Consider the following 15,161-nt stretch of genomic DNA (forward strand, 5'->3'; position numbering starts at 1 on the left):
CTAATGAAAAACAGGAAAAGTAACAAAATATCAAGATTTTCAAACTGAAGATGAAAGACTTTGGAAGAAAAAATCAACTATAATACTAATAGTACCGGTAATTGGAGCTCTTGGCTCTGTACCAAGAGGAGTCTCCAAATATTTGGAAGTTTTAAATTTATCAGATTTGACACTATTGTCTTTACCAAACACACACACACACACACACACATGGAACTTCCTACACACTACAATGATACCTCTGTGATTCCTAGACTCTTGGTTAGAACCTGAATCACTAGAAAATGCCCAGTCTAAAGAATGTGATATTTGTTGGATGAATAGATGGCTATATACTATTTAGAAGTAAAATTCAATGTTTAGATTGCATTAAATAAATAATTGCCCTCTAGAGGGTGGATTGTGCCATACTACTAAGAAGCTGATTGGCTTTACTCATTGGGGAATCACAAAAATTCATTTTAAGAGGTCATGGCACTGTTCTCAAAGTATTTTTGGATAAAGTATAAGCAATGCTTATTGTGATAATAGATGTGCATTGGTCGAAGACATGAATTTGTGTGCATTTTTGTATGCAGAAAATGCAGTGTTGTTTGGTTGAAAATTTACAGCAAATGTGCAGATTGTATGGTACAGTGCAGATTATAGATGTATCGAAGACCAAGGTAGTATTTGGCAAGAAAATTTGAATGAATCATGTCAAAAAGGATAGTTTACAAATGATAAATGATAAAAAGTGAAATCAGCACATACTAGTAGAATTTTGATAGGAACATTACTTATGAACAAACACGTAATTAAACTCATAAATAAAAATGAAAAAAGGTAGCTTACTACTTAGTTGGGATTTAAAACAAAACTCTGCCATATTATGTCAAGAAAATATGAATGAAAAGATCACATATAGTTTTTTTCTTGTACCATACTATGCCATCCTATGAGTGAGAACTTTGATGAAATCAAAGCATATCCTTGTCAGAACACGGGTTTTGCAGTTATATGTGTAATCTATGTTGATTTTTTTTTTTTTTTTGGCTAGTTCTAGTGCATAGAGCTAGAAGATAACTTTTTTGATGTCTTGATTTGTACAAAGCAAAAGGAACCCTGGAAATCTTTGTGTTCATTTTTGAGACTTAATTTATCACTAGAAGTTGAGAGTGACTTGAGGTCTTTTGGGTTTTGGTAGAAAGTTTTGTTAGAAGGAGCTGAGCGTGACTTGAGTCTTTTGAGTGTTGGTAGAAAGTTTTGTTAAAACTTTTTATAGCCTTCTTAGTAATTCTGTCATCTTTTTCTTATTTTCAGGGTTAATTTATATATTGCTGAAACATACAGTTGATCGCCACAACCTCTATTATGAGTTCCTTCCTGCCAAACTAGAGAAGCAGATTCATATTGCAGCTGTGAGTCAGGCACTAGCAGCTCCGATTCTCTGCCTTTTTTGGCTGTTTTTTTTCTCATTTTTGAGATTAGGTAAATATCTGTGGCTCTCTGAAAAAGAATGAAGACATTGCAGCAGATAAATATTTTACATGATTTGTCATGGATGTTCTGGTAATCTGTTGATATATACTTGGATAAGAACATAGGGGAACAATACCCTGAAATGTAGGGATAGAGGAACAACTAAAGGGGTGATTGTTTGTTGCTGTGGTCCTTTGAGTCAATCCAGGAGCAAGCCCATGTAGTTTTTGTGACAACATTTTTCAGAAGTGGCTTGCCAGTACCTTCTGCATAGTGAGCTTTCATGCCTTCAACAATTAAAACTAAAGGGAAACACAGAGCTATTCACATAATTGACTTTAAAGTCTGATTTATTTGTTTATTTGTTTAATCAATTTATATGGTGATCCGTCTTGCAATAGTTAAAAATACAATAAACAGTAATATACATACTGGCAACCTAGTACTGTATGTCATTAAATCATCAGCAGATAACACATCAATCTCACAGACTGTTAAACTCCCTACCCCCATGCCCAAGAAAACCACCATGTCTGTAAAGCTTTCCAAAATGCTGCCAGGGTTGGGGCCAACCAAATGGATATATTGCTACTGGCATTTACTGTCTTCACCCACCTATGTCACTGCTACAATTGTACCACTACCTAGCCTATCCTCCATCTGACTTTAGGTTGACAGATTTTTTTTTCCCCTCTCTTTTAGGATTTAACGCACCTACGACGTTACTTACATTCTTAGTCGTATGTATAACAATTGTTGCTTGCATAGCATACACCTGCTTTGGCTTGTTCAGGTATCTGACTCCTATGCATTATAAGGTAAATGAATCAAACTTCATTTAGTTTTCAAAAAGCTGTATTTTAGAAATTAATGTTCTTGTTTTAAACACATAAATGATGTGTTAAAGGAAGGAACCCAATATATGTTGATGAATATGAAAGTTATTTGGGTTGTAGAATTTTAAATGTTATACTGAGCACATATTTTTAAAATTATTTAGGTTTAACATTCTTTTGTTGATACTTACAGGAAGAAAAATATATGTCCAGGGATAGAGAAAATAAAACTGATTTCACATCAGGTCCAAAATCTTCTGTAAGCATTTATCAGAATATAAATATTATTATGGGGGAAAATAAATATTCTAAGAAAGGGCTGGTGTGCATTAGCAAGTTCTGAAGTTGCAAAACATTTGCATTAATGATTTCAGTACTAAGAATTTGTGTTTTGAATTCTGACCTGTTGGCAAAACATTTCTCTGCAGAAAAGGTTTTGTGGGCAACTGAGACAGGTTTAGACACCTGTTCACTACATAATAACACTATATGTGATGCTCAGTTTTGGTAATATTTCACTTGGCAGTCATACCAGTGTTCTTGATGTGTATAATATCAGAAAATACTGTTACATGCAAGGGCAGTTGGCTAGGTAGGTGCCATTGAATCAGGTGTAACCCCTAGTGACTATGGAGTGATAAATGTTTGCTGTCTTGAATTGTATGTGGTGATAATCCATAGTCCTTCCAAGGAATTCCTTTAATCGCTTCATACTCATCCACCTTATCTGTTGTCTGCCCCTTCAGCTTCCCTCAGTCTTGCCAAGTATAGGAGTCTTTCTACTCTACCGTCTGCTTGCATCACGTGCCCAAAGAATGTGAGTTTCCAGTTGCTGGTCACTGCCTCAAGGGAGTAGTCAGTCTTTATTTGGTTCAGGAGTCATTCATTAGTTTCTGCAGTTCATGGAACTTTTAGTTGCTGTCTACAGATTTGTAATTTAAAAGTTTCTGTCTTCCTTCTCTTGCTCTTAATGTCTTTTTCATAGCCATACATTACCACTAGAAAGATAATTACTTTAAACTATTCTGATCTTTATTATTGTCTTTATCCTTCTTCTGATAGTCTTGCTGTAATTAATAAATGTAAATCTCAATAAATATTTTGCTCTCTCCATACTTCATCTTATGTTAATTATGCGATCTCGTGTCCATCTACCTTTTCTGAAACCCTCCTGTTTGTTTGGCATTTCTCTCCATCTACAGCTGCATTTTGAGCATAAGTTCTTAAGCAAAAGTTTGCTTGCATGAGGAATTAATAGTGCAATCATTTGTATGTTCTCTTGCGGCCCTGCCTCTTCTGTCTTCAGAATATAGTTACATATACTGATTTTTTGCAATCACTAAGCCACATAGACTTGTTCCCTATTTGTTGACATAGAGCTGTTTAAAAGGCTCTTCTCTTGCAGCCATAAACAGCTCAGTGAGTATTTCATCTGCACCTGCTGCTTTCCTATTGGACAACTGGCCTTTTGCCTGCTGCATCTCAGGTTCTAGTTTGACTGGTTCTTGAGTATGCTTTCGCTCTGCAAATGCCTTGTCATTCATAATTCCATTTGTAAAGGTTTAACTATAGCCATATTCCTTTAACCTCATTTGCTCCATTTTTTTTTGTGATCATAAATATTCTTACATTAGCTGAAATTTTCCTAATTTCTCTGATCTTTAAAAACATATTATTTTCCTTACTTTTGTTTACTGCCTTCCTGGTTGAGGAATTTTTCTTGTCCTTTCTTGATTATGAATGTCTGTGTTCAATTGTTGTAACATCTTTTTACCATTTTCCTCCTCCACCTTTCTCTTGGAAAGGTGGCTTGTTCTTAAGTCACTTAGATTTTTCCTAGAATTTTTTTTTTCATTATAGTGTTTTCACAGTATCTCTTAACTCTTCCAGTACATCCTGAGGTTCTCTTTTGTATAAATAAATTGTGCTGAAAGTGTTCCTGTCACTGATCTTATATTCTAACTATATGTTTTCTAAGACAGATTTTGTTGGTACAGTCATTCTCTTTATTTATCTAAGTGTAATGATGTTTGATACCAATAATTCATGATCTGTTCCATAATCTGCACCTTCAGATGTCCTGGTTGACTAGGATGGTGTAATGGGAAACTCTAGTTCAGATCTACTCTCAGTCATAGAATCTCACTGGGTGACATTGGGCCAGTCACTTACTCTTAGCACAAATTTCACAAGGCTATTGTTAGGGGGAAGAATTGGAGGGACTGCCTTTTGTCCCTGGAGAAAAGGCAGGATATAAACCAAACAAGTTAATGTTTCTGGATATCAGCTGATTCTAATAAATATTCTGGTGCTCAGTAGATTCTACCCAAGTGTATACTTGACTACATTCTTTTGGAGGATCACTGTCACCCCATCTCTACATATGGACTCATGCCCTGAATAAATATATCTAACTATCTAATTTAGTGACACATTCTGGTTCACCTGTGTTCATTTATTCCTAAAACATTTTTTAAAAGATTTTTTATCCCACCTTTATTATTTTTATAAATAACTCAAGGTGGTGAACATACTTAATATTCCTTCTACCTCCTATTTTCCCCACAACAACAACCCTGTGAGGTGAGTTGGGCTGAGAGAGAATGACTGACCCAAAGTCACCCAGCCAGCTTTCATGTCTAAGGTGGGACTAGAACTCACAGGCTCCTGGTTTCTAGCCTGGTGCCTTAACCACTAGGCCAAACTGGCTTTCTTAATTTTACACTAATTTTAATAGGCTTCATTTGCAATCTGACAATTTTCATTTTTCCTTAGTTCATGCTTTTCACATTATATGTGCCCTTGTAAAATGAACACTTAGTAGTGGCATCTTCAATGCCTAGGTTTATAGCTTTGGTGTGGCCATATCATTAACACCAGATTCAGCGTTTCCCCAGTAACTGGAAGGTCTCTGTGTTTGGCAGTCATACTTGCCTAATTGTTTCAGCCATGTCCATACAATGTTGTTACCAACAATATAGAAATGGCTTTTCATTATCTTTTTCTGGGTTTGATTCTGGAGTTTCTTCTTCTAGGCAGGATAACTTCCCTCATGTCTGCAGAATCTCACCTGCCCCCACCTATGTTGTGATCTTAGCTTTACTTCTCCCTTTTCAACCCTTCCAGTGAGAACAACCCTGCCAAGAGCTCAGGATCATTGAAGCTACTGAGCCCTCCCACCATATCAAGGTGGTAACTCCATGAGATGGACAAGAATAGGAACAGGAGTTAAAAGTGCTTGGCTTACAAGATTTGTGAGACATAAATGTAGCCTGTAGAACTGTAGTAATGGAGTTTGTGTGTGTGTGTTTTATTCCTGTAGAAAGTGCTGGGAAGTAAAATATGGAGTGAATTAAGATTAAACATCTTAGGTAATTAGGAATAACAATTGTCTTGTTTTTTAATTATATGAAAACCTCTTACCATTCCAGATGTATGTTCCTCGTGTTCTGCAGCGCATTGCTACTGAAAGGACAGTTTTATCTTCCATAGATGATGTGTCCTATGGAACTATATCAAGAACAAGCACAGTGAGGGAAGATATCCTTTGTGTCTCTTATGCTGAGGGACCAGTTGAAGAGATGTGAAAAATGTGTGTCTTGATATCATGAACTAACACAAGGTGGCACACTTAGCCCTATTTCAAAACAGATTTCACAACTATGTTCCTATGTTGCAGAGTCTTCTCTTTGAGAAGAAGTGTTACCTCTTCATTTAGAGGGCTAGAATTTATGAAGCTAGATTCAGGGATTTTCACAAATATACTATCTTGGAGTAGGTAATTTTTATAGGTAATCACTTCTATTGTGGCACTGCATACTGAATAAGAATGCTCAGAAAATAAATTTGAGCTTATTTAATTATTTGCCTTTATAGAAATATTTGTGGGCAAGTGCTAGAGCACTGGTTGCTAAACACTTGAGGGGTTATGTCTGAAGGAACATCTCTTTCTATTAAAAATGTAGGAAAAAATAGATAAATATAAGCTGGGAATATTTTGACTATCTTCTAGTACCCCCATAGTTTATCAAGTTGGCAGTATTTCTTCCATGTAAGGAGGGTTTTTCTACAAAAGTAGAGAAAACATGTGCCAAAACCTAAAGGACTTGGGGATAACAAACTACATTTGGCTGAGAACTGTTATATATGGGATTTGCATAAGTTAATTTTCTAGTCAGTTTTAAGGGCCTCACACAAAGGAAGCTTACCTGTCAATAAAGGATGTGAACATTTTATCATTTTTAATCTCTTAGGTTTATTTTTTTTAAGAATCTTTAAATCTGCTAAAGTATCACAAATATGTTACACTGTTTTTGAATTATGAAGTAGATAAAATTTTTGCAAGAAGTCATGTTAAATTTAAGTGTAATTAAGCAATCACTTTCAATAAAATACTGAATTCAAATACACATTTATCATTGTTCTTACTGAATTTTGAAACTATCTTTTATAAAATATTGCCAAGTAAATTTTACATTGGTGAGTTCAACTGCAGTGGAGTTCATGGATCTGTTCCTTAATTTTCTTGGTAACAGTATGGAAATTATGTGTTGTTGCCTTCTTCCAGGATGTTTTTCCAGTTTCTAAGAGCTCATCTTTGTGTCCTACTTGTCAGTCTACACACACACTTTACTAATAATTTTTGACGAATGTGTCCTTCCGTCTCATCCTCTGCCCATTGCTGAGCCTATTGCCAGTTTGGAAATGGTGTTTCCTTTCTTCAAATTCAAATATCTTTATTATGGTCTTTGACCAGCCTTTGTAAAAATAAACAACACAACAATTTGTTATCAGGGGAGGAGATAAGCAATAAAACAGTAAAGCAACATAACTAATTAAAAGTTTTATGCAATTGTATTACATAATAAAGATATTTGGCCACCTGGTATGTGAGTGTCGAGTCAGCATCCTTTAAAAAGTAATAAATATAAAATTTATCAGTACAGCCCTCAAATTTAGAGATGAATGGAGAGATTAGAGCACGTCTTGGGGCATCATAGTTTCCTTTCTTCTCCTAGCACAAAACTTCCTATGTGGACAATCTAGGTTGCCTTGAGGCTAAGCCTGGGGATGATGCAGTTTGGACAGCTCAGCTGCAGTTGGTTTGGCAAGTTGGCTGTTAACACCCCTCCTCATCTGGTTGTTGATCCCTTTGCCTCCATGCCATTTTGGTTTGAACCGTCGGAGAGATGGGTTTTATTATATTGGTTTTATATTCTTTTGTTTGATTTTGATTGGGCTGTTTATTTTATTGCTGTGCACTGCCCAGAGTTATAAATTATAAGTCAGGCAGTCTTATACATTCTATAAATAAGTATCTGGTTTTTTTCTCTTGACACTTGAATATCAAACTCCCAGGATACGGATAGCTCTGTCAGCCAGGAATCCTGCCTATTTTGCTTGTGGGTATGTGAGCGTGCGCTTTTAAAGTAGGGAAAGCACATAAAGATAAACACATATGGAATGGGAAGAGGGAGATAAAGTGTTTTTTTTTTCTTTTGCTTGATTCATAGGGAGACTGGTTTCAGGAGGGAGAAAGAAAAGATTGATCTGGAGGCACAATAGCACTGAGAACTTCTTATACAATCATTTTTTTTTTTAATGCTGAACACAGTATTACAGCAACACAATTTATATAATGTACTCTATTTATCTCTAGGAAACGGATTTCTATTAATTTTTCGAATCCCCTTTTATAGCCATCCAAGTTACTGACCATCACAACATCTTGTGGTAACAAATTTCACAACCTACCCATGCACTGTGTGAACAAGTGGTTCTGTTTCTAAATTTTCCAGTCAGCTTGATTGGATGACTCCTGATCTGAGTACTTGAGAAAAGAAAAAATTATCCCTGTCCTGTTCCATGCTAAGTAATATTTTATACATGCAGATAACATGTATAACATCCCTTAGCCTTTTTTTCAAAGATTGGAATACTAAATGTTCTAGCCTTTTCTGGAAGGGAAGGGGTTCAACCTCCATGGTTCATTCTGGTGGTCATCTTCTGCACTTTATATTGATACCTTTCAAAAAGGTGCAGTTCTATCTTGGAGCTTAGCAGTGACATCCACAGGGATTCAATGGCAGCAGTGCAGTCCAAGCCTGCCCATTGGTACATGCATGCAATGACAGTATGCATTCAAAAGGAATGGGTCTTTGCTCACACTGCTGCAACCATCTCCTTGCTTGTTTTGACCCTCCCTCCCCCAAAGGATGCCTCTAGAGCTACATTCTACTTTTCTATGTTCGTAAGCAGGAACACCTTTTAATCCCCTGAGGTTGTACATATCCTTTAATTATGTAAGCAAAGAGTATATGTAAACTCTTGGCCTATCCAAGTGTACACAGTCATATCTTTTAATACCTTTTGTTTATAAATAACCATCCTCCAGTTCTCTAAGCAGAGTATACTTAAGCTCTTTGCACAGTGCAGGCTTTCCCCACTTCCATCAACATTTTTTTCACATTTGGATTTGTCTTGGACTAGGACTTAGACTTCTAGGGAAGAAATGGCAAACTGAAGAAGGCTCCGCTAAAATCGGAGCTGACAACTGCGGCAGAATGAAGAGCTGGTGAATAGACTGCCTCTTCGTAATTCCTCTCCAGACAAGGAGACAACTTGAGATTGACCACAAGTGCTCCATACAGTTGTTCCTCGCAAGGAGACCACAAGATAGCGGTCCCTGGCGGATTTAGAGCTCTGGGAGATGAAGGAATAGCCATGTTGCTCAAACCACAGTTGGCGCCTTCAAAAGGACACTGGATTCACATACTTCCTTTTCTAATCACTTTTGGAAATTGTTAACTGCTTTTCAGTTATTAGGCACCTTTGGATTGACAAGTTTTATAGCACCAGGTGAGTTTCCTTCAGTCCTTAGCAAAATAAGTTTTAAATACATATTTAAGGACTTAAAAAATATTTTTTTGGAATAGCAAAAGGGTGATTAGAACTTTGATTCTGGAAAGTTACAAATGGAGTAAGGGTCCAGATAGATTTGAAATAAGATTTTGGATTTAATTATAAGAATCCTTTCCATGGGAAAATGCTTTTGTTTTGAATTATCTTTAAAAAAAACATGATAGGATGAATCTTTGAAGGTTGGACACTAGAGGGAACCAGAAGGAACTAAAGATTACAATTAAAGGAGAAGAACACTTAAATTTGACTTAGTAATATAGAATGAATCAAAATATTTTAACATTGGACATGTTGAAGGATATTTTTGAACAATGGACTCAGAAGTTAATTTTAAGAGTGTCTGCCTCTATAGATAGACTGTGTTTAAAACATGTTATGAAAGAGGAACAAGTTTTAACTGACAAGATTGAGAGTGATCTGAAAGTGGATTTAAAAATGATAGGCTACAAGAAGGATATGGAAAAAGATGCTACACTGGACACACAAAAGAAACTGGCTGATATCTTAGTAATTAAAAGGGATATACAAATAACAACCCAAGAGAGTGACCTGGATAATTTTCCTATATTGGATTTACAAAAGAGGTTTGTTAAAGCTTTGAAGAATTTTGTGAGAAGGGATGAAAAAAAAAAAAGCAAGTTCTAAGACATTATTTGAAGGGACTAAAGATCAAGATTTTTAAAAGTAAAAGGAAGGAATATAAAGTTGGTTTATTTGATCAAAGTTAAAATAGACATGTTGTTATCTCTGGTAACCCTTAATGGACTTTTACTGATCAGGACTGAAATAATGAAGCTTTAAGAATTTGTTTATAGATAAGAGATGGGATATGGGAAGAAGAGATCGTTTGCTGTATTTTAAGAGAAGATGATCAGTTACTAAAATTGTTTATACTTGTGATGAAGGGGGAAGTCATTTCTTTATATATTTCTTTTTTTTTCCTGTATTCTTCCTATTTAAAAAAGGAAATCAGCTGGTTTCTAAAACTCAACTTTTAAATGGTCCTCTATTTCATGTTAGTTGTAGATGCTTTCTTACATCTATATAAATAAAATCTACCTTTCTCTAGAAATATAGACACGTGCCAAATATAACCTGATACATTCCAGCAATATAAACTACAGTTTATCACTGGTAATTTACATTCCAAATGTTGGAAAGTGATGTGCAGTTAAATCATTAAAGAATTATTTGATAAATAAATTAGACCACAAGCCTTTTTTTTTTTTTTTTAAGAATTACACAATTGGTTAGAATGCACTTTTCATGTTTTGTAACAGCTGCCCAGAGACTACTTTGGATAATTTGGGCCAACTGCGAAGAAGTAAAGCTGAGACAGCAAATAACCTGGAAGGCAACTGCCCTGAAAAACTGTCCTCTAAATTTGATACATCAAAAGTATCCATCCTTGTGTAATTATTCTACTTATTTCAGATATGTCAAGTAGCTGTAGGAGAGGACAGTTTCCTATCAGTCTATGTAGAATGCAAAGTTCTTTGGGGCAGCTGGAGCAAATGCAGCCCACCCATTTTCTCTCATGCAGGCATGCCAACAGATCTGGGCCTCATTCCTGTCCAACCTGTAAAGGGGTCTCTTTGGAAGCATCTGAATTTAAGCCAGCTGTCTTTCTACTACCTAAACAGAGGCATGTTGAATCCTCATGATAGAATGGTGGTGTGAAGGGGGTGTGTGTGTCTATAAACGAGCTGACAATGTGTCAAAAGGACTCTTCCCTATTTAGTTTATCTCTGCTCTAATTTGTCTCAAATATGAATGAACTTATCTGTTCCTAATCCCAACTAATTCAGTTGGGCTCTTCTTTTAGGGTTTTTTCATTTGATATCAAGGGTTGCCATGAAGATTTGGAATGACTGCTTTAAGCCCCTTTTAATTTCAAGTGGTCAGGGATATCTGCAGGAAAGGGATAAAAAAAATCAAGATGGCAGTCACAACCGTGCAATCGAAGCCGCACCCTTTTTTAACATCCATCGCATGTCAAAAGAGCCGGGGCTTTGATTGCCCTGTTGTGGCTGCCCTCTTGACTTTTTTTTGGCTCCCCTGAGAACATTTCTGAAAGTGATTCTGGAAACTGCTATTTTTAGAATAAGACTAGGATTTCTAACAAAATATGCACACAGCTGTTTCTCTAACAGAACTTTTGATATACTGTACACATCAAGCTACAATTTCTACTTCGAGAGAAATTATGTCTTAGAGTCCACCAGTATATAGTGGAGTATAGAATTACATCCTCCTGTTTAATAATCTCTGTGTTGTAAGACCCATTTATTTGAATGTGAGGCAGATAAAGTGGCCTTCCCTCTCTGTGGTACTAGATCCATATGAAACCATTTCTGGGTGGTTCATCTATTAGTTGAATAGTGCTAATTCTGTCTTGGAGGAGGTTGAATTTCCCCTACAGCTGGGATTGGGAATTTCCAGAGGCTGTTGACTATAATTGCCACTGTCCCTTGCTATTGGACATGGTGGTCCTAAATATTAGGAGTTACAGTTGAACAAGTAGAGAACTACAGGTTCCCTATCCCTGCTGTAAAGTATCAGGTGCATAGCTTAAGGATTTATTATTGGTAGAAACACAATTATTGCTAGTGGCAAGAAGTTCCTATCTTCAGTTCCTGGTGTTCCAAGTAGTTTTACCTTAAGAATTGTAGTTCCATCACAGTTGAAGGATATCAGATTGGGATGGCTGGATTAGCCCATCCCCACTCAGTGCCATAAATGCTTAAACTGGTCTTTGCCAACCTTTCCCTGTGTTGGACCTTCAACTCCCATAGATTCTTAGAGGGCAGTTGTAGCCCAGTATATTCTGAGGGCACCAGGAAGGCTGCCTTAAACTCTTAAGGGGAAAAGCTTAAACTTCTGTTGATTCAACTATAGTAATGGCATTGAGTCAAGGTTATTACTTTTTTTCCCCTGACAGGTTCTTCATCCCTAACAGCTACATAGAGGAGGATAATACACCTCTCTCTGGGCTGGAAGAATAGCTTCAACTGTTTATGACAGAATTTACCATCATTAGCTAATCAGCATCAGCAAAAAACTAAATGAAATGGAGAACAAAACATGTGGGATAAAACCAACCTGGATAGATTCGTCAATTCTCTAAGGAACAAGCAACCGAAGTTTAGAATTTGAAAAGAAATCAGAGACAGACAACTTTTATGCAGTCAAAAGCTGCAAGAATGGAGCAATTAGAAATGATCAATTGTCACAGAAGTGTGTTTTTCCTTCATTTTCCCTTGCACTTAAAAAAACCTTTTATGGTATGTTAAACCTATGGTGACTTAAAACACTCATTTTAAGTACTCTGATTTTAGTATTCTGATATTTAGAATTTCCAGGTGAGGGGCATCAGAGGTCAAAAAAGTCAAGAAGGTGACTGCAACCACTCAATTGAAGCCCCACATCACATGCCTCACATGGCAGGTGTAAAATGGGGCAGCTCTTCAACCCCAGAGTCACAGCCACCATCTACTTCTTATATTTATTTCTTGCTTTTAGAAATACATACAAATCCTTGGATAGCTAGAGAGCAGAAAGAAAAATAATCATGGCAACCATTTTTTAAAAATAGCTCAACTCTTTCTGTGGCAAGCCTGATTTATGAGATAGTGACCTTAAGCATGACATTCTTATTGTCTCCCTTCCCACATTCACAATACTCTTGCAGCTGAGGCAGCATTGAAATGGAAACTCAATATTCTAAAATGGGGCCTCACTCGCTGGCCTCTTTTAGAGACAGAAGCCCTTTGAACCGCTGTAGAATATTAACGAGAGCCCAGCAGCCAAACGTAAGCAAGTGTTCATGCTAAGTCACATAGGCTCCAATGGCCACATGTAGACAGAGTTAATTAGGTATGAAAAGGTTAGGAGAAGCCTTCCAGGATGAATAGAAAAGACATGATCGTTTTATGAGAATGTTTTTTCCCATGTTTCAATTTTGGATACTGTGAAGCACATCCTTGAAAGGGACAGTCCAGTGTTTACAGAAAATGTGGCTCTATTAAACATAGCTTAACGAGCCACGTGCCCCAAACTGCGCTACCTTTTTGAAATCTTGGCTTCACACATAGAAAGTGGACTCTGCCACTTCTTCCTTCCCATGGGACTTGCTTAAAGCAAAATGGTTCATTGCAGAGTGGAATTACAAACAGCCTTGGGTTTGACTAGCCTTGAAAAGAACAAACATGACTTTGTCACTCATCTAGTGCTTTAGCCCCCCCCCCAATGTTTCCTCATCTAATTTTTCAAAGGCTGGAACAGGGTCCTGCAGGGCCTCCAGGTTGGTGTTTAAGCATTAAACCAGTTTGTAGAAAGCAATCTAACTAAAAGGGGAAGCCGTTAGAAGTACATCTGAGCTTCTTGACCTTGACCTGACTTTGACCTGTTTCTTCATGCTGGTTGGGGATGATGGAGCTTATAGTTCAAAATATAAGGGAGTGCCCCAACTGGCAGTGGCTTGACTCAAACCAATTGGTCAAAAAAAATTTTTTGTACATCTTTTCATTGATGGACCTAGTACATATCACATAGGAGCTATGACTGAGTTTTAATGTTAATGGAAAGTAAAAAGGGATTCACCTTTTTGCCCCCCCCCCAATACAATTATTGAGGATCAAAATTCCCAGATTCTTCAGCAAGCATGATAATAATCCCAATGAATTCCACATTTCAAATCACAATTAAAATATTAATAGTCATCAGTTTGGTTGTGTTAATTATTGATACATAAAATTAAAATGGATTGGAATAACAGTTCAGTCTTAGCCAGGTTTATATTGAAGTATATCACTTGAGGCCCTACAGATTGGATGGACTTACTCTGTTCAAATAAAGTTTGTTCCCTTCTATGTTTATCTGGAATTGCAGGTGTTGTAGGAGGAGATCTGTGTTAGTCTATGGTAGCAAAAAATCAGGAGGAGTCTGGTAACATCTTTTCAGAGTAACCAATTCATTAAAAGGCATAAGTTTTTGTAAACTACAGCTTGCTTCATCAAATGCATGTATCTGATGAAGTGAGCTGTAGCTCACAAAAGCTTATGCCTTTCTGATTCTTGTACATGATGGAAAGCTTTATTTCTGGCACCAGTCCAATAACAGAAAATAGCAGACTTTCCAGGTCTCAGAAATTATAAAAACTTTGGCTATCAAAGAGAAAGGTACAATATCTGCCCAACTGTACAATATTTACCATCATTATTTTCAAGGGCATTTCAAAAGGCTAAATCAATTTAAACTCTTAAACTTTGGACTGGACTCATATTTAGAGTGGACCTATTCAAATCAATAAGATTTGTTAATCATGATTAATACCTCATGAATTTCAATGAGTCTAATGTTAAGTACATCTGAGCCTGGCTTTACCTATTGCTAAGATCCTATCCTTTTCAGTCATGATCTAATCCATATTGTCAAATCTTCCAGATTTAGCTGTGCTACTCTTTCCAAAATTTAGGTAAGAAACATGCATGATCTTTCCATGATGTTTTAAAAGGATAATTCTAGATAGGCCATTTCTTTGCTGGCCTAAAGAACAAAATGTACAGAATATAAATATATACTACCTTGTGATAGTCAACACATACATACTATCTTTAATTACATAGTAGAACAGCTACCAGCCCATCCAGCTCCCCAGCATGTTGTACTCTTTGCCTCATTGTTTGGGGGTCTTTTTCACAAGAAAAGATGGTGAGCACAAATATTGAGTGGAGCGTGCAGTGGCTCTCCCTCCTTTCTGGGACTGCCCCCCCCCGCCCCCACCAAGAGGTTGCTGCTGAAGGCAGAAAATAAAAAGAAAGCCTCCCGCACTTTTATTGGAAAGCAGGTCTGGCAACCATCGTTCAGTAAACCTCCTTTCCACTTATTTTGTCTGTAATATGACAGATCTGTCTAGTAGGAAACATCAATTTCAGTTACGCC

General features: G+C 36.7%; 1 protein-coding gene across 5 annotated transcripts in view; it reads left to right on the forward strand.

The window, feature by feature from the left end:
* The window catches only part of TMEM63A (transmembrane protein 63A), a 49,921-nt gene extending 42,746 nt beyond the window's left edge, over positions 1-7,175 (forward strand). For all 5 annotated transcript variants that reach the window (XM_088146068.1, XM_088146094.1, XM_088146081.1 and 2 more), the window contains exons 21-24: positions 1,303-1,470; positions 2,164-2,279; positions 2,491-2,556; positions 5,729-7,175. In XM_088146068.1, the coding sequence (XP_088002194.1) occupies positions 1,303-1,470; positions 2,164-2,279; positions 2,491-2,556; positions 5,729-5,884 (506 nt within the window). In that variant the 3' untranslated portion in view covers positions 5,885-7,175. The remainder of the gene's footprint in view (positions 1-1,302; positions 1,471-2,163; positions 2,280-2,490; positions 2,557-5,728) is intronic.
* Positions 7,176-15,161: the final 7,986 nt, after the last annotated feature.

Source organism: Python bivittatus, unplaced genomic scaffold, assembly GCF_059951505.1.
Source record: "Python bivittatus isolate LINGU-HERP-01145 unplaced genomic scaffold, Pbiv_v1 ctg000020_np1212, whole genome shotgun sequence".
Classification (NCBI taxonomy): domain Eukaryota; kingdom Metazoa; phylum Chordata; class Lepidosauria; order Squamata; family Pythonidae; genus Python; species Python bivittatus.